This window comes from Lemur catta, chromosome 1 (assembly GCF_020740605.2).
Source record: "Lemur catta isolate mLemCat1 chromosome 1, mLemCat1.pri, whole genome shotgun sequence".
In the NCBI taxonomy this organism is placed as follows: domain Eukaryota; kingdom Metazoa; phylum Chordata; class Mammalia; order Primates; family Lemuridae; genus Lemur; species Lemur catta.
The window spans coordinates 272,913,812-272,940,536 of record NC_059128.1 but is presented as its reverse complement, the minus strand read 5'-3'; the positions used below and the strand labels follow the sequence as shown (position 1 = coordinate 272,940,536).

The 26,725-nt window shown below is 33.5% G+C and overlaps 2 protein-coding genes across 2 annotated transcripts; both read left to right on the top strand.

Annotated features, from left to right (window-relative positions):
• The first annotated feature begins 6,667 nt into the window (after positions 1 to 6,667).
• LOC123642701 (keratin-associated protein 19-3-like) lies at positions 6,668 to 6,883 on the top strand. The gene has a single exon (XM_045558090.1). It carries the CDS (start codon positions 6,668 to 6,670, stop codon positions 6,881 to 6,883), a length of 216 nt encoding a protein of 71 aa, XP_045414046.1.
• Positions 6,884 to 18,937: 12,054 nt separating this feature from the next.
• On the top strand, positions 18,938 to 19,084 carry LOC123650660 (keratin-associated protein 19-6-like). Its single transcript, XM_045569659.1, has one exon. It carries the CDS (start codon positions 18,938 to 18,940, stop codon positions 19,082 to 19,084), a length of 147 nt encoding a protein of 48 aa, XP_045425615.1.
• The last annotated feature ends 7,641 nt before the right edge of the window (positions 19,085 to 26,725 follow it).

The window sequence follows — 26,725 nt, the reverse complement described above, 5'->3', positions numbered from 1 at the left end:
AATCACAAATTATTTCTTAGGAAGACTTTCCCTCCCAATCTGTCTATAATTTCAATACTTTCCATTGGTCATTGCATATCCCCCACCTGTGCTTTACATATTCTCTTTAGCAGTTATTGTTATGTAACGTACTTTTTTGATAAATTGATTATTTTCCCTAATCTCCTATTATAATACAATCTTCAGGAAGACAGGGATTTTGTCTGCTTTGTTCACTTACCTTGAAATATGCTTTCCAGTACCTGGAAAATGTTACACATATATTATCCACTCAGTAAATACTTGATCTGTAGAGTGGATAAATTAGGTCTACATTTGTTTAGGGTCTGTCTCAAAATGTTAGCTTTGTGGGGATAGGAGATTTGTTTTTCTTTTCACTGCTTTTTTCCCCAGACAAGTAGGTAAAAGTTCTCTATTATTTGTTGAATGAATGCATGGAAATTCATGTGAATTTGGGGAAAATGGAAAAAAGAAGCTTGACTCAGGTGAGAATCCAGGTTCCTGACTCGGATAACTTGTAATTTTTGAAGATCTTTGCCAAGATAGGTGTTTTAGGGAAGAGGAAAAAAGTTAGGTGGTGGGGGAGGAAAGTAAGACAGTTTTTTTTAAAAAAACATTTTTCACATATTGAATTTGAAATAAGTTTCAAAGCAAGTAAGTGTGCAGATAAAGGAAAGAATGAAAGGAGTTGGAGGCATCATTGCCTAATCGTTACTGTTTACTCTGTGAAGGGTTCAGTTGGGTCAGAGTGAGAGAATGGGAGAAAAAGAGGATGATCTGATAGAAGGAGAATATGTAGCATGACTGTGGGAAATGAAGCAAAGAACTAACCTGGGGAACAAGGATGAGTTTATGAGCAATATTGTGGGTTCAGTTGGGGTTGGAGGCAACAAACTTGTTTTGTGTTCAAACCTCAGAGTTTTATGAATTTCATTTTTTCAGCTATGTAGAATAGATTCAGTATATTCAGTATAATTTGCTAATACATTTCACAACTTATGTTCACTAATATGATCTTTTTTCCTTTAAATGTAAGGTGTCTGTGTGTGTATGAGAACATTCATAGTAGTTTTATTCATGATGTGTATGTATGTGTATGAAACAATTATTTTAGACAGAGCTAAGACATACAACTCCCTCCAATGTTAAGTCTAGTCATTAATATGAAAGTTACAACAAATAGTGTGGATTGTATGAAGGAAAAGTAATAACCAAAGAAATGTAATTTGGAAAGCTATGCTATTAATATTCCTTGAAGCAGGGAGCAGGAAGGTATTTTAGTCACTGGTGGATGATCATGGTATATCCCAGTGTTTGGACTGTATTAGGCACCAAGGAAATGTTTCTAGGAGAAACATTTACAAACTGATTAGACACAATGCAAACCTGAACAGTGATGTGTGCTTTTGGCCTGGCTATAACTGGCAAATCTAAGCCTCACTGATATTTTGAGGAGAAAGATCAATATAGAAGAAAAAAGAATGAAAACTATTAAAATAGAGAATATTGATAAAAGAGAGAACAAGTTTTCAACAGAAGGATGAAGCAGCAAGAGAAGTTTCTGATTAAAGAAAACAAATTATTTAAAAGTATCAAGAAATGACAATGGAAAAGCAATATGATCTTGAGGGGACAGAGAGAGAGAAACGCAGTGCCTTGTAGATATTTAGCCAAAGAACAACCCAGTCTTCCAACTAGTCAACATCTCATGATTATTGTATAAATCATCCCCTGAATAAGACAACTGCCCATACCTCTAAATGGATGTCCTTGTTAATTTAATTTATTTTATTTTCAGTTCACTTTTTCATATACAGTTTAAAGTTATATATTGCGTGTATACCACGATTTAGTTTCCACGAAATTCATGGGCTAGCTTCACTTTTTTACATTGAGTATATTAGTGCCTGAAATATAATTATTCAGTAAATGTGTATTTAATTAATAAATGAATGAAAGGAATAACCACTAAAAGCATGTGCAGGCTGCTTTGACCAGGCTAATAACGCCCATAGACATTTCTAAATGGCAGTACTATATTAATAGACACTCATGACGGAGTTCCTAACAAATCAAGAAAAGTTAAATTATCAGCAGCATGATTTGTTTTATCAAGGCTGCTAACGTAGATGTAAAAAGAAAATAGTTAAAATATATATTTTTAATTTCTTTAAAAAAGAAATTGTATTTGTTTTTCTTAAATAGTTTAAGTGTTTCTTTTTTTTTTTTTTTAAGAGATGGAATCTCACTATGTTGCATGGGCTGGACTCAAACTCCTGGGTTCAAGCAATCCTCCTGCCTGCCTCCCAAATAGCTAGGACTACAGGCGTACCCCATTGCACCTAGCTTGTTTAAAATTTAAATACTATTCTCTGAAGTCATATTCCTTCTGAAGGCCAAAGTACTTTAATCTTATCTGCAAGTAGAGACAGTATTGCATACCATGTAAAAAAACAGGCTCTTGAGCCAGAAAACTAGGTTTTTATAAAATTTATTTTTTATTTGTATGTATTAGCATTGAGTGCAAGTGCAATTTTGCTACATTGATACATTGCACTGTGGTGAAGTCAGAGCCTTCAGTGCATCTGTCCCTGGAGCAATGCACATTATACCCACCAAGCAACCTCCCATCATTTACCATCCTCCCACCCCTGTCACCCCTCTGAGTCTCCACTGTCTATCATTCCACACTCCACTTCCATGTGTATGCATCATTTAGCTCACACTTATAAGTAAGAACATGTGGTATTTGTCTTTCTGTGTCTGAATTGTTTCACTTAAAATAATGGCCTCTAGTTCCATCCATAATGCTACAAATGACATGATTTCATATTTTAAACTGCTCAATAGCATTCCATTGTGTATATATACCATGTTTTCTTTATGCAATCTTTTATGGATGGACACTTAGGTTGATTCTATATCTTTGCTATTGTTAATAGTGCTGCAATAAACATATGAATGCAAGCACGTTTTATATATTGATTTCTTTTCCTTTGGATAGATGCCCAGTAGTGGGATTGCTGAATCTTATGGTAGTTCTATTTTTAGATTTTGAAAAATCTTCATGTGTTTTCTGTAGAGATTGCACTAATGTACATTCCCACCAACAGTGTGTAAGAGTTACCTTTTCTTCACATCCTCACCAACATGTGTTATTTTTTGTCTTTTTAATAATAGCCATTCTGATTGATATGATGTCTTACTGTGGTTTTAATTTGCATTTCTCTGATGATTAGTAATGTTGAACATTTTTTCATATGTTCATTGGCCATTTGTATGTCTTCTGTTAATTATCCCTGTGTGCTGATGATTATGATCTTTTATCTAGAAAACCCTAAAGACTCTTCCAAAATACTCTTAGATTAGATAAATGAATTTAACAAAGTTTCAGGATACAAAATCAATGTACAGACATCAACAGAATTTCTATACAATAATGATCTAACCGAGAACCAAATCGAGAAGGCAATCTCATTTACAATAGCTACAAATATATATATATTTAGGAATACATTTAACCAAGGAGGTGAAAGAGCTCTACAAGGAAAACTCCAAAACACTGGTGAAAGCAATTATAGATGACACAAACAAATGGAAAATCATTCCATGCTCATGCATCAGAGAATAAATATCTGTAAAATGAGCACATAGCCAAAAGCAATCTACAGGTTTAATGCCATCCTTATCAAAACACCAGCATCATTTTTGTTGACTTAGAACAAACAATCTTAAACTCCATATGGAACCAAAAAGAACCCAAATAGCCAAAGCAATCTTAAGGGGAAAAAAAGCTGGGCATTTATATTGCCTGACTTTTAATTGTACTACAAGTTGATCAAGTACCAAAACATCATGGTGTGCCGGGCGTGGTAGCTCACACCTGTAATCCTAGCACTCTGGGAGGCCAAGTTGGGTGGATCTTTGAGCTCAGGAGTTTGAGACCAACCTAAGCAAGAGCGAGACCCCGTCTCTACGAAAAAAAATAGAAAGAAATTATCTGGACAACTAAAAATATACAGAAAAAAAAATTAGCTGGGCATGGTGGTGCATGCCTGTAGTACCAGCTACTCAGGAGGCTGAGGCAGTAGGATTGCTTGAACCCAGGAGTTGGAGGTTGCTGTGAGCTAGGCTGATGCCACGGCACTCTAGCCTGGGCAACAGAGTGAGACTCTGTCTCAAAACAAAACAAAACAAAACAAACAAACAAAAAAACATCGTGGTACTGGTGTAAAAGTAGACACATAGATCAATGGAACAGAATAGACAATCTAGAAATAAAGCTAAATACCTACAACCAACTAATCTTCAACAAAGCAAACAAAAGGGGAGAAGACACTCTATTCAATAAACAAAGGATGATTGTGAGTTTGAGTTTAATACTCATAAAGGGCCTGAGATAGTGCCTGGCCTATATTAATCACTCAGTAAATATATGTTATCTCTACTACTTTAAAAATAAAAAGTAGAAATTTTACAGGTGAAGTCAATAATTATCCTATCCAGCTCTTTGCCAATCTATGTATCATTTACATGCCTGCTCTCCATGGAGAATTATCTCCCAAATTTCTTTTTTTGAATTGCCAATGAAACTACTCTGTGCTAAGGTTTAAATTCTTCTAAGTTCTTGCATTCATTTCACAGTTCTTTGGGGCACATTAATGAGGAAAGTAAAGCTTATGTATTACCACCGTATCAAATTGGCTGTTGTCCACCGTCTTTTGAGTTGAAAGACATTTTGAGGGAACTGGATCTTTTCCCTCATACCCTGAAGTTTCTGTTTGGTTGGTTGATATTTCCACAGTTGTTTCACAACCACAGAATAAGGGTGACTTTTATGTGAATACATTTTGTAAAATATATAATAACTGAAGAAGAAAATAAAGAATCGTTACAAGAGTAAGAGGAATTTCTAATACTGGTATTAGGTAAAATCTTGAAATATGAATGCACTAGTATCTCAGAAAGATAAAAGACTGTAGAGAGTGTTTTTTTCTACAGCATGAGCCCTAGAGTGCTTAGGAGAGAGCCTAATATTTTCAGCATTGGTGGGAGGCTATTTGGGGCAGATGACTTGATGTTTCATGTAGCACAGTTTAGGGTTACAGATTGACTTTGCTTTTAGGAGTCCAATAAAGTAGAGAAACATAGGAGGAAATTACTAAGTTGGATTTTTTTGCATTCCCTATTATTGACAGTAATCAATAAATCTTCCCTATTGGGCAAAAAGCATCTGGTTTTATCTGGTTCATGACAAGTGCTAAAAATAACAGTATTGTTATTTTTAATTTACCTTAAATTTTAATGAAACTAAATTCTTATAACTGAAGCAGATTTAAATAGGGCAGTAATTTCCCATTAATAATTCCTTTCAATTTGCAGATTGCAAAGCACCATCAATATGGAAATGTGTAAGTACCTAATTACATTGCACTCAATAAACTGGCAAGGGAAACAAGTTTAATAAATATAAACAAAGTTCAAAAATCATCTATACTCTCTATAATATTCAATTATTTTGACTTTTTAAAAGCAGAAGTATCTGAGCATACCTGTTAACTGATTTCATGTCACTTGTATTTATTTAGAATGATGGTATGAATAAACCATGGCATAAACAGAAATATAAGGCAGCTGGACATTGTAAGAGAAGAAACTCCCTAACCTGCAATCATTTCTTTAATTTCAAATTTACCTACTGAACTAAGGCCAAGAATGAAATACTTAGGTTTTAGTCCTACCCGCCACTAAAGATCATAGTTGCATAGTTCTGCTTGTCTCTCTGAATCATAGTTTTATCATTGGTAAAAGGGAGGACATTGAAATGCATTATGTCTTGAGTCTCTTTAATTCTGTAATTATATGATCCTATGATAGGAAGGACTTTAGAATCTGGAATAAAAATAAGTTTATGATCATAGATCTATTTATAAGAGATTAGCAGGGGCTTTCTCTATGCAATCTTCAATGGTACATACCAAGCAGGCTGACATTATATGATGCATGATGCTTGAGAAATTCCTTTGACATCGATTTGTGGCTCTTTAAAAAATTAAATATCATCATTACACTACCAAATGCAGTTCTCATCTGACTTTAAAAGTAAATTGTATTAAGACATATATCATAGTTGATTGCCATTTTTTTATAGGCTAGCATTGCAGGGAACAATTATGGTTCAATTTATGTGAATTCTCGGCAGAATTAGGACAACACCCTTGGCCTAGAAAAGGTTCAGCAGCTGTGGAATGTCAAAGCAAAGGGTGTAATTAGAGGACAAATGCAATGTCATGTGCTGTGTTATGAAGAATACTTGAAGCTATAGAGATTTGTTTACGGAGTTTGAAACTCAGAAACTCACACATGTATGGGGAGTATAACCACAATAATATTTTATTAGAGGCAAAACATTTTTGTAGGAATCTAAATGGAGCAGAAAATAAAATGTGGCATAATTTTTAAATAACTAGTTTCATGTACTAGTGGGAGACTTGGCTGGGTGTTATGAAATGAAATAGTTGGCATAATTTTCAAGTACTATATTCTAATGGATGACATTTAGAGGTGTGGCTTTCCACATCCCTCAGAGTGTATATAAATGTCCCCGTGCAGTCACACTCACAGAACTGACCTACAGCACCACACCAAACTCACCACTCCTGACACCATGAGCTACTACGGCAGCTACTACGGAGGCCTGGGCTACGGCTGTGGAGGCTTCGGTGGCCTGGACTATGGCTACGGCTGTGGATGTGGCTTCCGCAGACTGGGCTGCGGCTGTGGCTATGGAGGCTACGGGTTCGGGTCCGGGTATGGAGGCTACGGATACGGCTGCTTCCGCCCATCCTGCTATGGAAGATACTGGTCTTCTGGCTTCTATTGAATAAATGCTTGAACATTTACAATTCGTGGATTTAGACTTCCGTGACACCCTGATTCTTCTAGAAAACTTTATTCCGTAACCTTCCTGCTTTTTTCATCCTGTCTCGATAATTGAAGCGCTATTTGGATCACCTCGTTTCTAACAATTATGTGAAGAAAACTTGATGGACTAATGTAGGCATTTGGTTAGTGGCATTTTTCAGGGATCTGCCCCTCTGTTGGATGGAGAATCATTACAGTCTAGCAAATTTGCCTTTAAATATTTGATATCTAATAATAAACTTTTTCTGATGTAGTAAATGTGTTTTGAGCTTGGATCCTTTTATCGCAATACATGTGCTGTGATGTATTAATAATCACTAAATATGGCAATATTTTCTTCTTATATATAAGGAATTTACCAATATATTTTATGTCATAATTATCTTTCTCCTCCTCCTTCTTTTCCTCTTTTTCAGCTTCTTTCCTTTACCCCCTTCTCCTTCATTTTTCTCCTCGTCATCATCCTTAACATTACCAATATCTAGATTTTCTTCTCCAGGCAAACATAGGAATTCTAGGTCTAAAAGTTAAAGATGCTTCTGTAGTGATAATAAAAGTTCAGTTTAATTTTTTACTATGCTATTCCTTGGAAATTATCTTGATAATTTCAAAGCAAAATGATAAGAAAAAGTTTGAGTTTACATGTAAATTATTTTAGAACACTTCAGAAAATAAAAATGAAATTATATCAAAATATTAACACTTTCTTTACTACCTATATTAATATTACATGAAACTCTTGTTTAAAAAAGAAATAAATTTTACGTTTGAATTATTGTATTATTAATGTTAAAGCTAATTAACAAAATCTTATGAACAAATCTAAAAAAATATTTTAACAATTGTTAAATCAAGGAGACGGACATGTATTTGATATATTTATTCTTTTTTCTTTTGTATATGTTTAAAATATTTCATGTAAAAGAAATTAAAACCAAAAAACCCATTTCATTATGGCTTAAACATACATTGTCCTACTAAATTAACTTAAAATGGACCCAAGAAGAAACAAAAATCTGAATAGTTCTATATCTCATATAGAAATTTAATCCACAATTAAAAACTTCACCAGAAAATATAAATTTAAGGCTAGATGGTTTCCCTGGTGAATTCTTAATGTTTTCTCTTTCAGAGAATAAGAAAAGAGGGAACACTTCTATAGATGTTTTTAAAGTTAACAAAATCTCAATACAGAAATATAATAATATCACCTGCAGGGAATGACAAGCCAATATTTCTCATTAGCATATATGTAAAAGAATATATAAACAAATTTAATTTAGCAATATATGAAATAGGTAATAATTCACATTCAAGTGAGTTTCATTTGGAGAATCCAAGGAAACCTTACCATCAGAAAATCATAAACATAATTCAATGTATTAAAAGAGTACATAAAATAAAATGTAATAGTAAATACAATTTAAGGCCAGATGACAAATAGGCCTTTTGTGTAAGAATTTGTGTTGATCCGGTTAGAGTTGTGGTATGCTAAATGTTTGTGGTAGCTGTAGTGGCCACAGGTCTGTGTCTTTGTTGAACGTTGCTAAGGACTCCTCTCCAGAGGCAGTCATTTCATTAGCTTCTGCTAACTTGGAAAGAAAAATGGGTCTGTTGTGGAAAAGATGGTTCTGAGAACTGTATCTAATAGTTAGAGGTCCCTAATTGATACAGAGAGTACTATTGCTCCTATATTTTTTTTTGTCCTTTGCTCCTCATTAGTAATGTTTATGCTAATTAAGATTTATGTATCACCAGAATCTGTTTTATAACTCAAAACTTTGTGAGTGCAAACCTATTAAATATAACAAAAATGTGCAATTCCTTGAACAGTAAACTTTAAAACATCACTTAAGAGTTCTAAATATAAGGAAGAATACATCATGATTGTATATTGGAAGAACTGTTATTATTTACAGTTCTGTCAATTTTGATCTATAGATTCAGTTCAATTATAATAAAAGGACTCCAGCAGAAATTTTTGTAGACATTACCAAGGTGATTTTAAAATTTATATGGGAATGCAAAGAAACTCCAATAACTGAGACAATCCTAAGGAAAAAAAATATTAAGAATGTCTAAGCTCCTGTTTACCAAAAAATAATTGAAAAGGTCTATCATAAACAGGGAAAAGATATTTGACGCAGTCAGGTGGATCTGGCATGTATTACTTATACCGATAGCCTATAAATTTGATAAGAAAAAATCTAATAACACAAATTTTTAAATTTGTAAAAGCATTGAAAAGCCATTTCATAAAAGATATCCAAATGCTGTTAGCATTTATAAAGGTGTTCAATACCATTTGTCATCAGAGACATGTACATTAAAATCTGAGTGACAAATAGTACTATGCACACATCAGAAAGGCAAAAACTGGAAGAACTAACAATATTTTATTAAGCCTAGGTAGGAATATAGACTAACAGTAACTTTTGCATATTACCACTGAGATTATGAACTAGTACAAGTACTTTAGGAAACTGGCCATATTTATTAAAGCTGACCATACATATTTTCTATTACACAGTGGCTCCACTCCTGGAAATGCATTCAACAGAAATTAATGCATATGCTCACCAAAAAAAATATTTAAGGACACTCATATAGTAGTTTTATTCACAGATCCCCAGGACGCAAAACGCTAAATTTCCAGAACAAATACTGCAGAATAGATAAATACCCTGGGGCATATTCCCACACAGCAATGATAAGGAACAAAATATTGCTACTGCCAGCAATGTGGCGAAACTCACAGACATTATATTAAACTAGATAAACCATACAGAAAGGGGTATCCACTGTATGATTATAAAAATATATTTCAAGAAAAGGCAAAAGAAAAAATCCATTGTATCAGAGCTCAGAATCCCTTCCTTCCATCCCATTATTATCTTCCTCTCTTTCCACTTTCCCCACAGTCTTCATCTACAGGTGACCAATCTGATTGGTTTGCAGTTCATCTTTCCATCCCCTCACACACAATATAATAAATGTATATTTTCTTCTTTGTATTTCTTACACAAAAGTTAGCATACTATTGTTGTTTGCTTTTTTCACTTAAAAATGTTTCCTGGAAATCATTACATATCAATTTCAAGATATATTCTTTATTCATTTAAATTTTTCAGTGTTTAAAGTTGGATAATTCTCCATTTTGTCACTATACCAGGGTAGGTTCACCCACTCTCTTATGTATGGACACCCAGGTTTCTTCATGCTTTGTGATTATAAGTGATGGTGTAATGAAAAACATTGTACATATGCTAAAGGTATATGCTCTTGCTAAAGGTGTATCTCCAGGGTGGGAAGAAGCATTGCTGATGTACAAGTTTATGCATCAGTAATTATTGCCAATTTCTCTCATGTATTAGTTTTCTATTGCTGCTGTAATATATTGATATAACCTTGGTCATTTAAACAGCACATATTTATCATCCCACAGTTCTATAGGTCAGATACCCAACACAGACTTGGTAGCACTGCATCTCTTTCTGTTGTGTGTTTCCTTGTCTTTTCCAGCTTTGGGACTGCCCACATGTTGTGTCCCATGGCACCCTCCCTCCACCTTCAAGGCCAGCAATGGCATACGGAGTCCTTCTCATGCTGCTGTCTCTCTAGTTCTCTGCAGCAGGGAGGGTTCTCTGCTTTGAAGGACTTGTGATAATATTGGGCGTTCCCGGATAACTCCCCATTTTAAATTCCGTCTGCGAAATCTCTCTGGCCATGTAAGCTAACAAACTTAGAGATCATGAGCACTAGTGTATGGACATTTCAGCGGGGCCATTATTCTTCCTACCACACACTCCATCTGGATTTTACCAGTTTGCATTCCCATCCACAATGTACAAGAAGGACTATTTCTCACAAGCCTTGCCAAGAAAATACATTGTCATATCTCTAAATTTTTCTAAGCTGATAGGTGATAAATGGTACCTAAATTAGTTTTAATTTGTATTTCTGTTGTTATGAGTGAGGTTGAATGTCTTTTGTTATGCTTATTAAACATTTTATATCTTCTTATTGAATTATTTGCTCATATTTTGCCCATTGTAGTTTTACTTCAATACTCAAAGTTCATTATTATATGTTAAAAATGTGATCTTTTTATCTGTGACATTACATTGCATATTTTTTCTTTGTTTGTCATTTGTTTTCTTTTTACTTTCCTTATTGTGTTCTTGCCAACAAATATATATATAGAGAGAGAGAGAGAGAAAGAGAGAGAGAGAGACATGTACATACACCAATACACATACATATAAATTTATACATAAATTTTAATAAAAATTCAAATTTAAAACCACATTTATCAATTATTTTATTTATTGCCTCAGGTTTTTGAGTCAGTGTCAGAAAGCCTTTTATTATTAATACGTACCTAATTTATATAGGATTTTACCCATGCTCTCTCTCAACACTGGGTGGTTTGCTATATTTATATTTTGAACTCTGATGGAGTTGGAGATGGTTACTTGTCTGTCATGGGGAAGTATGAATTTACTTTACCTTTTTTATCTTTTAGATGTGGCTATCTCATTGCCCAGGCATTAGTTATTAAAAATTCCATTTTTACCAAATGAGTTGAGGTACCTAACTTATACACCAAATTTTCACATAATTTGGCTTTATATCTGGATTTTCTTTTATTCCTGTGTCTTTTTGTTTATGTATCAGTACCATATTTCTTTAATTACAGAGGCCTGTATCATGTTTTAATATCTAGTAGAACTAAAGTTTCTCTGCAGCCTTTTAAAATTTTTATTTTCCTGGCTGTTCTTGTATAGCTTGTATATTTATTTTTCCACATAAAGTTTGATATCAATTGATCTATGTCCATAAAAAATAAGAAACTGATGATGGATAAAGAAATTGTGGCACATATATACAATGAAATATTATATAGCCATAAAATGAATGAAATCCTGCCATTTGCAACACCATGGATGGAACTGGACAAAGTTATGTTAAGTTAAGCACATCAAGCACAGAAAGACAAATCTCGCAGATTCTCACTCATATGTGGAAACTAAATGTTAAAACAATTGATCTCATGTAGAATGATGGTTATCAGAGGTTAGGAAGGGTAGAAAAAGGGGGGGAGATAAAGTAGAGATGTTTATCAGGCACAAAAATATAGTTAGATAGTTAGAATGAACAATATTTGATAGCACAACAAAGAGACTATAGTCAACAATAAGTTATGGTATACTTTAAAATAATTAAAAGAGTGGAATTGGAATGTTTCTAACACAAAGAAATGATAAATGTTTGAGGTGATGGAAACCCCCAATTTGATTAATACACATTGTATGCCTGTATCAAAATATCACACGTACCCTATAAATGTATACAACTATTAGGTACTCATAATAAATAAAAATTTAAATAAATAAAATAAAATAAGGTAGAGTAAAAAAATAAGAAACATAAGTCATTTTATTGACATTGAATTGAATTTATAAATTAACTTGGAGAAAACTTACATCCTTATGATAGTGAATCATCCATTCCATGAAAAGAGAATGTTTTCTCAGTTTATTCAATTGTACTTTTAAATATTACTATACGTTTTGACAATTTTTTATTAAGTATATTCTGAAGTATTTGGTTACTTGTTACTTCTGTAAACAGGGGTTTCTGTATCATGACATCTTTTTCTTCTTTGTGTAGATAAAAACTATTTATTTTTCTGTGATAATTTTAAATCCTGTTGCTTAATGAATTATTTTAGTTTTTAAGTAAAATGTATCATTGATCCTCAAGGAATTTACCAGGTATGCTGTCATGTTTTCTGCAAATAGAAGTAGTTTTACTTTCTTTTATTCTTTTCTAATTCTTACTTCTCTGATATTTCTTGCCCAACTGCATTAGTTAATGTCTACACAACAAGGTTTAATAGTGGTGAATATAGAGATCTCCTCGCCTTTCTCCTGATCTTTGTTGAAATGCCACTAAGGTTTCACAGTTAAGTCAAGACACTGAGTTTAAGACAATTTTATTATGTTAAGAAATTATCCATCAATTCCTATTTTCTTAAGTAGTTTTTATCAGGAATAAGTGTTGAAACTTGTCAAAAGTTATTCAGCATTTACGGAAATAGTAATATGATTATTCTTGACTGTGTCAATATGATGTATTATACTAATGAATATATCGGTACAACTTCTTTCCTTAAAATAAATCTTGTTTCGTCATATATTTTTGTCATAATATTGGACTCTATTTGCTAATGGTTTATTTAGTATTTCTGCATAAATATTCATAAGTAATATTGGTCAATAATTTTCTTTTGATGTGTGTGCTGTCATTATTGATTTAGATAAATGGTAAACTCATTTCATAAAAAGTATTTGGAGGCTTCATTCATTTTCAATGCTCTGGAACAATTTATGTTGCATAAGGATTATGTCTTTGAGTTTTTGGAAGACTAGTCTTTGAAACTACTGGGGCTTGTGGCTTTTTATTAGTGCTGGTATTTCTTACTGTCTTTCCCTATTTCTTCTCAAAGAAGTGTCAGAATGGTTAACCCATACCTTCATGCATATATATATTTTTTATATGTATATGTATATATGTTATGTATCCTATGTATACTAACTTTATCAACTACAGTCACTTTGCCTTTTCCAGAATGTCATATAATTGAAACCATATATAATATATTACCTTTCCAGATAGCTTCTTTCACTTAGTAATAGTAATTTATGATTTGTCTTTTCTTCTTAGTAGTCCAATTATTTTTAATATTTTCAATGCCCTGTATGAGGGTACAACAGTTTGTGTATCCATTCACATATTGAGGACATTGTTTTCAATTGTTGGAGTTATAAATAAAGCTGCTAAAAATATTCACATACAGGTTTTTTGAGTAGGGAGTCTTCAGATCAGTTGAGTAAATATCAAGGAATGCAATTGTTCAATTATATGGTAAGAGTAGGTTTAGCTTTTTAAGAAACTGCCGAACTGTCTTCTAAAGTGACTGAACCATTTTGCATTCCTACCAGCATTGAATCCTTATTGTCAGTGCAGTATTAGATAAAAAATGAGAGTTCTTGTTGCTTGCATACTTGCCAGCAATTGATATAGTCAGTTTTTAGAATTTTATCTATTCTAATAGGTGTATCGCAGCATGTCATTTTTATTTAATTTGCATGTAGTTTTATTTTTAGACTTTCTTAATCATTTGGTTTTAGATGTTTCTCTTGAACATAGTGATTCTTTCCTTGTGAGTCCAATTAATAATTGTTTTATTTTAATTGAGAAGTTAAGTTTGTTCACATTTATTGATTCATTATGTTTGGTGTAAGCTCTGAAAATTATGTATTGTTATATTTGCTATGCTTCTGCATGTATATATTGTGCTTTTTTTACCCAACATTTTGTAAATTTTTTGATATCCAGAAAGGTGTTTATTGTTATTTCAGTGGTTACCCAATGGCTAATTATATATTTTCTTGTAAAAAATGTCCTCAGTCCCTCATTTTCTTATTTAAACTTTTACTATCTGATTTTTCAATTTTCAGTAATGAATGCTATCACCTCTTATTCAACAATCAAATAAAATCTGTACTTTTCCTCCTCCTTTATTATTTGAATTATTTTTACTTTCTTATACTATATAATGTTTACATATTATTCTTTTACTCTTATCCTTATATCAGTGTAGACTTAGATCAAAAATTATATATGTTAAATATTAGGCTGGTTGTGATGATGATTACACCTGTAATCCTAGCACTTTGGGAGGCCAAGAGGGTGGATCATTTGAGGCCAGGAGTTCAAGACCAGGCTGGGCAACATAATGAGACCTCGGCTCTAAAAATAATAATAAAAAGATTATCTGGGCGTGGTGGTACATGCATGTAGTCCCAGCTACTTGAGAGGCTGAGCAGGAGGATCACTTTGTCCAGGAGTTTAAGGTTGTGGTGAGCTGTGAGCACATCACTGTACTCCAGTCTGGGGGACAGAGTGAGACTTTGTCTCTGAAAACTAATTAATTAATTAAATTCTCAGTACAAGTTCTTTGCCAAAGTTTCCTCAGTTACCTCCGTTGAATCATCAGCTGATTATCAAGAGGAATTTGTGAGTCCTGTATTTCCCACGTTCTTGCTTTGTTAACTTTTTTTTTTTTTATTCTGTAACTGGAATATCTGAAGTACAAAATGGTTAAATATAAAATCCCCAAGTTAAAATGTTCATATTTGCTTCCCTTGAGTTTTTGGAAAATGTTACAGATTTATTGCCTTGCTTTGTATATACATGCTTTTGAGAAGTCTGATGAGGGTCTAATTCTTTTGTGGTTTTAAGTTATTTCATCTTACCCTGGATGCCCTGAAATTTTTTTTCTTTACCTTTGAAGTCTATTTTGTTTATTATGGTGAAAAATATATAACATAAAATTTACCATTTTAATCATTTGAAGTGTACATTTTAGTGGCATTAATTACATTCTCATTATTGTGCAACCACCACCACTATTCATCTCCAGAACTTTTAACTTATATCTTGAAGTTATTTGTTGTGAGTCAGTTTTCCCAGGTGATAAATATGTCCAATGAAGCTTTCTTTTAATTTTAGAAACTCTTATGAGATTATAATTTTGAATACTACTCTGACCCATTTTTTCTCTTTTGTCACAAACTCCACTAACATGTAAATTGGATTTTTTCTTGTCTTTCATTTTCCCACGTTCTCTTTATTTTTATTTCTTTAATTATTAGCCACATATTCATTGTCTTTATTGTTTCCCTGCTTTTATTCAATGCCATATTACATTTTAATTTGAATCCGTTCTTCTTTAGTCATCTCAGAACCTGGTCTCCATACTGATGTGATTTTATTCTTTTCTTCTATTTCTTTTCTAAGTTTTTTAACGCAAACTTTATTTTTTCCTATTTCTTGTAAATTTTCATCCATTTTTTCCATTTTGAATTTCTGATTCATGGCTTTTTTAATACCTCCAAATTTTTGTTTGATAATATTTAATTCAATGTATAGTATATTACATTTACATACCTTTATATTTACATACAGCTTTCTTCTGCTTCTCTTTTCCTTCCCTCCTCCTCCTCCTCCTCCTTCTTTGTACAGGAGTTATCAACTGAATGCTTTGATCGTCATTTTTTCTTTTTATTTTAGTATTTTGTGTAGATGAACACTGCTCATACCTCTGAATTTGTGGATAGGGCTGGTGGTTTGAGGTTTATTTTGATATTGCTAGTTTAGGCATGTTCTCTTGCTTCAGTGTATCAAGTATTGTTAATTAATTGCCATGGCTTTACTTGGAGGAGAATTAGTAGTTTATTCCTCAATCTTTTTTCTTCTCTCTGCTTGGATTGTACGTTTTCTCATCACACTGTTCTTCTTCACTGTGAAGTTTGCAAAGGGCACCTCCTTCCTTCCTACATTATTCTTTCCAGAATCATTCCCTCTCAAAGACTGACCGGGGCTCTATTTCTGTATTCTCTTAAGTACTCCCTTGTAGTATGCTCTGATCCACCAATTTGTTATTTTTTTAATATAATAGTATTTCCCCATGGGAAAGGTTTTTCCGTGGCAATTTTTGTTCAGTTCTTGGCATTCTGTGTCCTTGTGCTTGCTTCTTGGCCTTTTTTTTTTTTCCTGGATGTTGTTTTACTGAAGAAATATCTCCACTAGAAATTGATGTTTCTTTTGTCTATCTCTTTTTCTAATTTGTAGTTTGTGGTACGGTCCATCTTGTAGTTATGTTGAAAGCATAGAATCTATGTGATTTTATACTTTTCTTTTTGTTGGTCTATATACTTGTTAGAAGATATGTTGGGAGATTCCAACTCAACTAGCCAGGAGGTCTAAGAGACCGACACGCTTAAATGTTCTGTTTGCGAGGGGGCGGGGATGGCGGGCAGGTATAACCATATGACGAGTGCAACGCACACTGTCTGGAGAATGGACACGCTTGAAGCTCTGACTTGGGGGGATGGGCGAGACATGGGCAATATATATAACCTGAACTTTTGTACCCCCATAATAAGCTGAAATAAAAAAAAGAAATAAAATAAAATTTCCAGTATTATTCTTTGATTTCAATTTAGATCACCTAATAGAGCAGAAGGATATAATTAAATAAATAAATCTTATTGGATATAAGAACATTGAAATAAATAAACCTTATCGGTGTTTAGCAGTGTTGACAGCACAAGAATACAAAACCCATGAGATCCAAAAGGCAGCAGTTGCGTAGAATTTGTTTTTCACGGGCCTGTCCATTTATTAATTTATTCATTCAACAAAAAGTCTATTGCCTACTCTATCCTAGCCACAAAAATTATAAAATGTGATTATAATAAATATTCCTGCCCTCAAGGAGTAGACAGTATAATGGAGATGATAGATAAACAATTAATTAGTATACTAAAATCTAATGAAATGCAAGGATAGAATTTTGTCCAGGGCATTGGGCAGCACTTTGAAGAGTTTTCTAAATCTGGCTGAGGTGGCAGTATAATAGCTGTGGATATCCTTGAAGTATTGTTTGAGAAGGTGACACTTGACCTAGGTTTTAAAGAATGGTTCAGAAGAAGATGGGTAGAGAAGTACAAAAGAGGATTCCAGAATGAAGGAATAGCTCCCATAGTCTTGAAAGCACCGCGGTATGTTGATGTTGCATGTTGTTACTTATGTGTGGAGTAAAAGGAAATATATGGTAGAGTGTAAGCAACCAGGACAGAGAAATATAAATGTGGTGATGAAAAATCTTCTTTGTGAATTTAAGGAGTTTAATCTTTTAGCTAATGGCTAATAGATAAAATGGCTGGAAAATGCAATGATCAGAGTTATTTTTTAGAATGATAATTTGGACTCAGGAGAACAAATCAGAGGAGGGCTTTCCCTCGGGCCAGTGTGACCAGTGGGAAGCTCCTACGTTAATCCAGGAGAGAGTGAAAGAGTACTGAATTAAGTGGTAACAGTGAATAGACAGCAGTAATACTGATAGAAAATCATTTACGTGGTTCAGTTGGTGAGCAACTCAGTGTAAATTGGTGGCCAAAGTGGGGGAAATATTCATGAAATATAAGAAAGGATTCCAAGATCACATCCAAGTAAATCGCTTGACTATACACAGAAATGAGGCAGTTTTGTGGGAAAAGATGAGTTCCCTACTACTGGACATGCAATTTGAGTGTGTTTGAATCACAGACATCCAATAAATAGCCATATACATGGAGTTGAAGTTTAGAGAGGCCTTTTGAAAGTCTTGGTGTAAGCACTGTTATGAAAAACAATATTAAATGAAATTCCATGGGAAAATATATACATTGAGTGTGGAGGAAAAGGTACACTTTTAGAGTTAATGGATAAATAAGAAATTGGGAAGAAGCTAACAAGAATTTGGCAGAGGAAGCTAATTGAATGTTTGTCATAGAAATTAAGGGTGAAAGCTTTACAAAAGAATAAATGGATGGGGAGGACAGTGATGCTAAATGCCAAGGAAAGTACAAATGACTCAAAAACCAAAGTTTCCTCTAAATTTGACTATCTGGAAATCACTAATGACTTTGAGACTATGCCCTGACCACCATGGAGAAAAGACCTTGGGTTCTGGGAATGGCCAGGAACCACAGCAATGGAATGCAAATTAACAAGGAAAGCAGTCTGAGGTTATGTAATTACAGGACTACTGGAAGCTATCAACCAGACTAAACATTTTTAATTAGAACACCAGCCTGCCTTTTGAAGAGGCCATAATCATTTTTCATCTTGGAAACGTTTTGTTCTTAGGAATGCCAACTCATTAAAAATAATTATTGCTAAAAGTCTTTTAATAAAAGTTTGGACCCTTTATTAAGTAAGAAAAGAACAATTTTTAAACAATTATTAGTTTACAAATTCTATTATGTAGAAATGAGATTACCTGTCATTGTTTACCACACCCACTACCGAGAAAGTAGAATCATGCTCAGAAGCTAGGGACACCCACACTCAGGAAAATCATCTTTCGCATCAAACCAAAACTCTAACCCCTGACACCATGAGCTACTATGGCAGCTACTATGCAGTCCCGGGCTATGGCTGTGCAGCCTTTGGTGGCCTGGGCTATGAATGTGGCTGTGGAGGCTACAGGTACAGCTACCACTCATCATGCTATGAAGGATGTGGATTCTCTGGATTCTACTAAAAATTTCACTGATTCTCAGACTTTTTCTACCTCCATATTCTTGCCCATATGCTTTAGTAATGTGCCTGCTTCCCTCAAAGTAGAGAAAATATCTATCATTCATTGGCTTCATGCTCCAGAAGGAACTAGCTGTCAGTTCCTCTGGAGGAATCTGGAATCTTTCCATTAAATCTGGGTTTTGCCCATTATTATTTAGTCACTAACATCTGTTGTGACCATGTGTAACCTACATTTTAAAATAGTTTCCTTTTTTAAAAAAATTGTTTTTATTAGATTTCTGATTGGACAGATAATATATTTTCATTGTCAGAAACATTGAAAAGACAGAAAGGTATGATACTCATTATTGTGTTGTCCAGCATTCATTGTTTTTCTATAGATATTATTAATAAAAGTATAAATATGCAAAATGCTATTTTATAGCCTACTTTTTCCCCTTAATAAGAAACTGCATACACTTCCTCAATGTCATTAAATTATCTTAAAACATTTTCAGTAGCTACATGGTGCCACAAGCTATTAAACCCTTCCTCCCTTGTCATTTATTTCCCATATGGTAAACAGTTTGTTCATGAATTTTTGATCACTTCTCTGATTTGTTTTTCTTTATTATATCAGCATATAGTGGTGCCTGCTTCCATGAACCCTTGCCCAAAATGATGAGGTGTTTCATCCTTGCCCACTTTATATATGCAAAAATGTTATCTTCTTTTGATTAGCATCTAATGATTACTATGGAAATTAATGCTTTAATTTTTAATTATTTTATTTTTTAATTGATATATAATACTTGTATTAATACATATTCATGGAGTGCAAAGTGATATTTCAATACATATAAGGTCTGGTGATGATAGGTCAGGGTAATTTGAATTAGTGTTTTGTTTCAACAATGTTTTGATTCAACATATATTTATTGTGTGTCTTCATGCGCTTAGCGTTAATTCTAAGTACTGAGGATATGAAAGAATAAGATGGACAAAACCACTATATACTTTCATGTGTTTTACTTTTCATTTGTTTTCAGTAGTTTTGTGTGTGATTTTGTTTTTATAATATGATTCCATATGCTATTATTTTTATGACTAAATTTTAAATAACTAATTATAGCCTTTATTCTAATAGTGTACTTGTATTCTGAAGCTTAGCATCTAAGGACAGTAAAATGTAGGATTACCCAAAAAATAAATTTTAAATAAAACATTGACTTGATACAAAATAATATTTACAATAATGTGTAAGGAACAAAGAATACTATCAAAACTCCCATGTGTCCAACACTGAGTTTTCAAATGTATAATGTTCTTTATGGATAATTAGTCCAATGTTAAACTATTGAATATATGAGAATGTACTCTGCCTCCTTGACAAGTTAATTCGCTTAATTGACTTTCTATTTTCCCTACATGTAGATTGAGAGTCTTATTTCCCAAAAGGTACTGTTTCTCAAAAGTAAGCATATCAACTGTGAAGAAGTATTTTAACTCCCCAACGAACTCTAGGAGAAGTTAAAATAATTGAGAAAACATAGATTTTAGTAGTCAAAGAGACTGCGATTGTATTCCTCTTTACTATCATTAAATGTGTGACATAAAGCAGATTTCTTAATTTCATTGGTACTTTTTTTAGTTAAGTAAGTCTGGTGATAATTTTACTTTCAAGAACTATTGTAAAATAAACCTATCCCTTCACACACACATGTATGCAAATATATAAATATATGTCATGGTATATGAGACACAGTAGGTGATTGTATTAATTTCCTAGGGCCAACTACATACCACTAAGTGGACGGCTTAAAATAAGAGAAATTTACTGCCTCACAGTTATGGAAGCTAGAAGTCTGAGATGAAAGTATCTGCAAGGGCCATGTTTCCTTTGAAATCTGAAGGGATATTCTTTCTTATCTCTTCCTAGCTTCTGGTGGTTTGGCATTCCTTGGTGTGTAGCTGTGGAACTCCAATCCCTGTCTATGTAGTCACATGGTGTTTTCCTTGTGGGTTTCTATGTCCTCTTCCCTCTATGTGTGTGTGTGTATGACTTTGTCTTCAAATTTCCCCTTCTGATAAGAACACCAGTCATACTGAATAGTCATACTGAATTACAGCCCACACAGATGACCTCACCTCAATTTGATTAAATCTGCAAAGACCCTATTTTTAAAAAAGGTCATATACACAGGTACTGGGGGGTTATGACTTCCACATATATTTTTTAGGGAGGTTACAATTCAACCCATAACAATGATCTCTATTTTGTGTTTAGTATTACTTTGTTTAGATTACATAATTTTGTTATTTTTTTCTTTCATTTTTACTAGTAAAGCATATATATTTTCTTTCCAGTTGGTATATTATTTGGCATGAAATTTATGAAATCACTTAAAATTTTAAGGGTCTGTGTTATGGCTTATTAGCATTCAATGATAAAGTATTATTACACAGCTTATTTAAGAATATCCCACCAAAATTCATAAAGAATAGCCAAGAAACTAACATATCCTATCTAACTTTGGTTCTTTAAAACAACCTTGATAGAACATTTCAATCTACTGGCCCCTTTTTTCTAGTCTGTGCCATGATGGATATGAAGTAGTATCTCCCCTGATTACTAATGAGGTTGAGCTCCTTTTCATTTTTATTGGCCATTCAGATTTCCTATTCCCTAAAGTGCTTGTTAAAGCCTTTGGGGCCTTTTTTTTTTTCTCATTGATTTATGGGAGTCTTTATGTATTCTGGTTACAAATCCTTTGACAGTTTTTTTTTTAATTAATTTCAGAATATTACAGGGGTACAAACACTTTGGTTACATATATTGCCTTTGCACTGTCCAAGTCAGAGCTTCAAGTGAGCCCATTCCCCAGAAAGTGCACACAGCACCCATTAGTGAGAATTTATCCTTCCCCTCCTCCCCCTTTCATCTGCCTGACACCTCATGAATGTTACTTCTGTATGTGCACAAAAGTGTTGATCAATTAGTGCCAATTTAATGGTGAGTACATGTGGTGTTTCTTTTCCTATTCTTGTGATACTTCACTTAGAAGAATGGGCTTCAGCTCCATCCAGAATAATACAAGAGGTATTAGTTCACCATTGTTTTTCATGACTGAGTAGTAATCCCTGGTATACATATACCACATTTTATTAACCCACTCATGTATTGATGGGCACTTGGGTTGATTCCACATTGTGAATTATGATGCTATAAACGTTCTAGTGCAGATGTCTTTTTTTCTTTTGTGTAAATACCCAGTAGTGGATTTTTGGAAGAAAAGGTAGTTTTATTTTTTAGTTCTTTGAGGAATCCGCATATTACTTTCCATAGAGGTTGTACTAATTTTTAGTCCCACCAGCAGTGTATGAGTGTTCCTGTCTCTCCAGATCCATGCCAACATTTGTTATTTGGGGACTTTTTGAAAAAAGCCATTCTTACTGTAGTTAAATGATATCTGCTTGTGGTTTTGATTTGCATTTTCTTGATGATTAGAGATGTTGAGAACTTTTTCAACTGTTTCTTGACCATTAGTCTGTCTTCTTTTGAAAAGTTTCTGTTCAAGTACTTTACCCACTTTTTAATGGGGTTGTTTGATTTTTTCCTGTTAATTTTCCTGAGTTCTAAACATATTCTAGTTATCAGCTCTTTATCAGATGTGTAGTATGCAAATATTTTCTCCCATTGTGTAGGTTGTCTGTTTGCTCTAGTGATAGTTTCCTTGGTTGTGCAGAAATTTGGAAATTTGATCAGGTCCCACTTATTTATTTTTGTTATCATTGTGATTGCTTTTGGGGCCTTCTTCATAAATTTTTGCCTAGGCTGATGAGGTCTGTTAGAGTTGGAAAAACTTTCCAATGTTGTCTTCTAGAATTCTTATGGTTTCATGTCTTAAGATTAAGTCTTTTCTCCAACATGAGTAGATTTTTGTGAGAGGTGAGAGGTGCAGATCCTGTTTCAGTTTTCTACATGTGACTCTCCAATTTTCCCAGCACCATTTATTGAAGAGGGATTCTTTTCCCCAGTGTATGTTTTTTTCTGCTTTGTCAAAGATCAGATGGAAATATGAGGATAGTTTTATATATGGATTCTCAATCCTCTTCCATCAGTCTATGTATCTACTCTTGTGCTGGTACCATGCTGTTTTGGTTACCATAGCTTGAAGTCTGGTAAATTGATGCCTCCTGATTTGTTCTTTGTGCTTAAGGTTGCTTTAGCTATACAGGGTCTTCTCTGGTTCAATACAAAGCATAGAATTATTTTTTCTAGATCTGAAAAATATGATGTTGGTTTTTTAATAGGGATTGCATTGAATCAGTAGACCACTTTGGGTAGTATAGACATTTTAACAATGTTGATTCTGCTGATCCATGAGCATAGTAGGGTCTTCAGTTTGTTTCTGTCCTAAAGGATGGAAAACAATATTCCATACTAACAGAAACCAAAAGAAAGCCAGAGTAGCAGTTCTCATATCAGATAACTTAGTCTTCAAATCAACAAAAGTAATGAAAAACAAAGATGATCATTATATAATGGCAAAGGGAACAATTCAACAAGAAGACATAACCATTTTAAATATTTATGCACCCAACACAGGTGCACCCAGATTCATAAAGCAAATCCTACTTGATCTAACAAAATGATAAACAGCAGCACTGTAATAGCTGGGGACTTTAACAACCCTCTGAAAGAGCAGGACAGATCCTCCCAACTGAAAATAAACAAAGAATCCATGGATTTAAACAGAACTCTGTAACAAAGAGGCCTAACAGACATTTACAGAACATTCTACCCTAGCTGAGGAGAATATACATTTTTCTCCTCAGCTCATGGGACATTCTCTAAGATTGACCATACCATAGGTGCTAAAAAATGTCTCAAAAAGTTTAAAAAAATAGAAATTATTTCATTCATCTTCTCAGACCACAGTGGAATAAAATCAGAAATCAACTCCATCAAAAACACTCATCTATACACAAAGTCATGTAAACCAAACAGCCTACTCCTGAATGATACTAAAGCCAAGTAGGAAATTAAAATGGAAATCAAAATATTCTTTGAACTTAATGATAAAGGGGACACAAGTTATGAAAATCTGTGGGGCACAGCTAAAGCATTCCTGAGAGGAAAATTCATAGCCATAAATGCCCACATCCAAAAGAGAGAAAGACCACAAGTCAACAATCTAATGAATTGACTCAAAGAACTGGAAAAGGAAGAGCAAGCCCACCCCAAACCCAGCAGAAGAAAAGAAATAACTGAGACTAGAGCAGAACTAAATCAAATTGATAATAAAAGAACTATATAGAAGATAAATGAAACAAAAAGTTGATTCTTTGAAAAGATAAATAAAATGGGCAGACCTCTTGCTAGATTAACCAGAAGACAAAAATAAAGGACTCTAATAAGCTCAATCAGGAATGGAAAAGGAGAAATTACAACTGATACTACAGAAATACAAAATATAATCTCTGAATACTATAAAAATCTCTATGCATATAAACTTGAAAATGTGAAGGAAATGGACAAATTCTTATAAACAAACAGCCTCCCTAGGCTCAACCAGAAAGAAATAGAATTCCTGAATGGACCAATATCAAGCACTGAAATTGAAGCAGTAATAAAAAGCCTTCCTAAAAAAAAAAGTCCCAGACCAGATGGTTTCACATCCAAATTTTACCAGACCTACAAAGAAGAACTGTTGCCTATCCTGAAGAAATTATTCCATAACATAGTGAAGGAAGGAATCCTTCCCAGCACATTTTATGAAGCTAACGTCACCCTGTTACCAAAGCCAGGAAAGGACTCAACAAAAAAAGAAAACTACAGACCAATATTCCTTGTGAATATAGATGCTAAAATTTTCAATAAAATCTTAGCAAACTGAATTCAGGTGCTCATCCAAAAAATAATCCATGACGATCAAGTGGACTTCATCCCAGAGATGCAGGGATGGTTGAACATATACAAATCCATAAATGTAATTCACCACATAATCAGGAAGTAAAAACAAAGACCATATGATCCTCTCAGTAGATATAGAAAAAGCATTTTACAAAATTTAGCACCCTTTTATGATAAGAACACTTACCAAAATAGACATAGATGGGTCTTACCTCATAATGATAAAAGGCATATATGACAAATCCACAGCCAACATCATACTGAACAGGGAAAAATTGAAAGCATTCTCACTAAGAACTGGAACCAGACAAGGTTTCCCTCTATCACTGCTTCTATTCAATGTAGTGTTAGAAGTCCTAGCCAGAGCAATTAGACAAGAGAAGGAAATCATGAGGATCTAAATGGGGACAGAAGAGACCAAACTATTGCTCTTTGCTGATCATATGATCTTATATCTAGAAAACCCCAAAGATTCTGCCATAAGACTGCTGGAATTGATAAATAAGTTCAGCAATGTCTTAGTTTACAAAATCAATGTACTCAAATCTGTAGCATTCATATATGCCAACAGCAGCCAAGCTGAGAACCAAATCAAAGACTCAATACCTTTCACAATAGCAAGAAAGGAAATAAAATACCTAAGAATATATTTAACTAAGGTGGTGAAAGACCTCTATAGGGAGAACTGGGAAACACTGAGGAAGGATAGAATTTTATATAGTTAATATGTGATAGAATGCATAAAAACAGGAGATTTAACATAAGACTTTTAATTGCAGTCTTAAAAATCTTTCAACAATTCTGAGCATGTCTTCCTACAACTGAAAGAGATTTGGGAGAAGAAAATGATGACTTTGATTTAGAATGAATTGTGTTGAAATTGACATTTAGAGGGTCATTTATAATTGTCCATTAGAGAGCTTATGGTTTTAATTTATATCTACTCATAAATGTGCACTGCCAAACAACCTCATCAACAAAAGCAGAGCCATATCCCCAAGGCAGCTTATAAATGACTTCAGAGAACTGGTTTGTGATTTTTACTATTTATTTAAATTGACTATTCAAATTAAGATATTTCCCCAAATATTTATTGCCATAGAGATTTTAATTTCTTTGAGGTATGTATGCTTTCTTTCACTTCTCCTCTCTGACCTATTAGACAAACCTAGTCATTCCCAAAGCCTACGTCAAACTTTCTCCAAATGTCTGTCCATGGAAATGACAAAAGAAATATTTATGTCCAATCAAAATTATTCTTTACTCATTACTAAAATAATTTCTCAATTTATCTTTTGATTTTTCAGCAGGAAACAATCAGGTAAAGTCATGTCTTGAGCTTTTGAGCAAGATGTTTTATTGCTCTCTCACCCATGAATGCTACTTAGAAGATTTATGAAGTTAGAGAGCTAGAATAGATGATTATAATGCTTCATTTTAGCTATATCATTCTATACTCCTTTAAAAATTCAGGAAATTGAAAACCTAAGCTAAATAAATATTACAGGATATGAGGTGAAGGAAAGGAAATGGTAAGTTTTCTAACACAGTAGCCTTGTTTGTATATACATAAACAAGCCTATTGCTTTAACAAATTTCTTGCTGGATATGTTCCACTGTTGAAGAATCCTGCCTAACTTTTGGTTAAAGAAATAAAAACTCCTACTTTTCATGTACAAGACCATTAGTGTTACTGATTGTTAATATTTCTAACAATTTTGTCAGTTGAACAGTCTGAATCATTAT